A 2487-nucleotide genomic window follows, 5' to 3' on the forward strand; every position below is an offset into this window, starting at 1 on the left:
CAATTCGGACCACCCTGTATAGAAGTTAGCTGGTTGCTATGAGAGGACAACATAGGTGTTTAATCATTAGTCACCGTTTCTATGGTATTATACACCTACCTTATTGTTATGGCATTATTGACATCATAGTTTTAAGTGACTTTTGTCTCTTATCGACTGACATATGCTATATGATTTTTAAAATATATTTTATAAAGTAATTTTTAATAATCGACTACCATGATGACGGAAGAAAAGGTTCAAGAAAAGGCTGTCCTAGACCCTGATCATGAGATACTGAAGAGATTTCAAGAAGCTCTGACAGATCATTACACCCGACAAATAGATCGTTTAAGTAATGAAATATTTGACTACGAAGCTGAACATAAGAAGAGAGGAAGAAAAAAGAGCTGTTAGGTGTTGAGGTCTATGAGGCCCAGCAAGTTGTGTGCAGGTATTATGTTAAAACGTGACGGGAATTTTATGTTGAAGGTTCACAACCTTAAAGGCAGGCGGCCACTGCGAGCGAAACTAAACTAAGCTAAGAATATAGAAAGAAACGGTAACTAAACGAAAATAAGTTTCATCGGCCACTGGGAACGATTTTTGCTTAGTAGTCAGCTAAGTTAGCTGCGTTTTCGTATTGTGTCTCTGCTATCATAGAATTAATCGCTGCGAAAAAATCGCTGGAACCTGTCACGAACTAAAACGAGCAAAACTAAACTACGATTTGAATCTTCGTTCATATATTTTCGTTTAGTTTCGCTCAAGTGGCCGCTGATGCATTTAAAAGTATGGGAGCTGATTTTTAAAAATCTTATCTTCGCTTGGCTTAGTTTAGTTTCGCTCGCAGTGGCGCCCGCCTTAAGAGTCTATTACGCTGTACTTTCGGTTCGCTCTCAGGGGTCGGGTACAAAAGCGGGTGTGTGGCCGAAGGAAATATATATTATATTTCAGAAATCTGCCTAAGGCTTAGCCCGATCCTGTCGTGTTAAGCCATAAAATAGCAGTAATTTGTTACAAAACCATATAAATTCTATATCACTGTAATCACAAAATTTCAATCTATTTCCGTATTTTAACGGAATTTTAAATTATGACTTTATTTGCGAGAAAATTTAGTCCAAATATAAGGAATATTTTGTTGATGTTTGACCATCAAAATCTTAAAAATAAAGAAGTTGCCTAAAATGTGCTACAATACGGATATAGTATAATCCTTTATCTTCAATTTCCTTCTTCATTTTGTGTAAAAATACCTAGTCAGTTTTACATAAAACGTTAAATGCCGGACGTTTATTTTGCTACTTTTTCGGACTAGTGAAATGGACTCTTAAAATAAAATATAGACTACACTATTTACATCTAAACGAGACGACATGTATAGTTAAAAAGTAACGAATTAAAAAACTTTTCATTAGTGAAATACAAAAAGTGGATTTCCATTTGAAAAAAATTATTTATGATAATTTTTAATCGCTCAATTCCATGACGGCTACCGCCATTATTATACGACATTTGAACAATTTCATTTTTTGAAATAGATAATACACATGTCTTCTCTTTATGTCACAGTGGCTGTGGTTATCACTAAATTTGACTTTTAGGCTATACACATTTTTTTTGACAGGTATTTTTTTCGTCCAAAAATTTTAAATATTTTCTTTTCTCTCCAAAAACGGTTAATGTTAGGTATAGAGTGTTTAACATCAATATACATAGAATGTTACAGAGAATTTAAGTACTTAATAAAAATGGGGGCACCCATTTAAAATAAGAAAGTTGCTATCAACTTCCGGTATTTCCGGAAGTGCCGCCACGTGAAAACGTTTTTAATCGATTGATCTGATCTCATTATAATACAACGATGTGCAAAAAATCTCCCATCTAGATATTGTGGTTCTCTAGAAACTTCCTTCTAATGCACGCTCAGCCTGTGACACCCTGTATATCCTATCAAGAGACCTGTTGTCGCTGAGCATTCGCACGTTTGTGTTTGGAAAAAACTACTCTTAGCTTCATTAATCTAAATAAATCTGTTGCACCCTGTATAATTTGGTATTTATTTTTTTGCAATTCAGGCAACAGAAAACTTTAGATGAGATTACGCAAGATGTGGAAAATATTAACGCTGCAAAACAAGAAGTGGAAAATCAGATTAAGGAGCGCAAAGAGAAATTTAAGGAAGCCAAAGAAGCTATGGTCGCTGCTGAAAAATATAACATGGAATTACAGAATGAAATAAACTCTATCAATTTACTGATAAGTCAGGTAAAATTTATTAATTTATAGGGCGCCAAAAAATACCAAGTGTACCAAACTTCAGTGGGTAATTCTACAGAAAAATAAAACCTGTATACTATTTCATATTTCAATTCTTCCTTCAATTTTAAGCAATAATCGTTATACACATGCTGTAATTATGAAATTTTGGTTATGAAATGTTAAACGAAAATTTTGTAATTTTCAGATTTTATATAATCTTATTTTTTATACTAGAGGTGGGAA

The 2487-nt window shown here is 33.5% G+C and overlaps 1 protein-coding gene across 1 annotated transcript; it reads left to right on the plus strand.

The window, feature by feature from the left end:
• Nucleotides 1-222: 222 nt before the first annotated feature.
• Nucleotides 223-2250, plus strand: LOC115881765 (coiled-coil domain-containing protein 40-like; the record flags this gene model as incomplete). Its single annotated transcript, XM_030899397.1, has 3 exons — nucleotides 223-328; nucleotides 373-433; nucleotides 2061-2250. Coding segments are annotated over exons 1-3 (357 nt in total), but the record flags the coding sequence as incomplete, so codon positions are not given.
• Nucleotides 2251-2487: the final 237 nt, after the last annotated feature.

Source organism: Sitophilus oryzae, unplaced genomic scaffold, assembly GCF_002938485.1.
Source record: "Sitophilus oryzae breed Bouriz unplaced genomic scaffold, Soryzae_2.0 scaffold_1736_pilon_pilon, whole genome shotgun sequence".
In the NCBI taxonomy this organism is placed as follows: Eukaryota; Metazoa; Arthropoda; class Insecta; order Coleoptera; family Curculionidae; genus Sitophilus; species Sitophilus oryzae.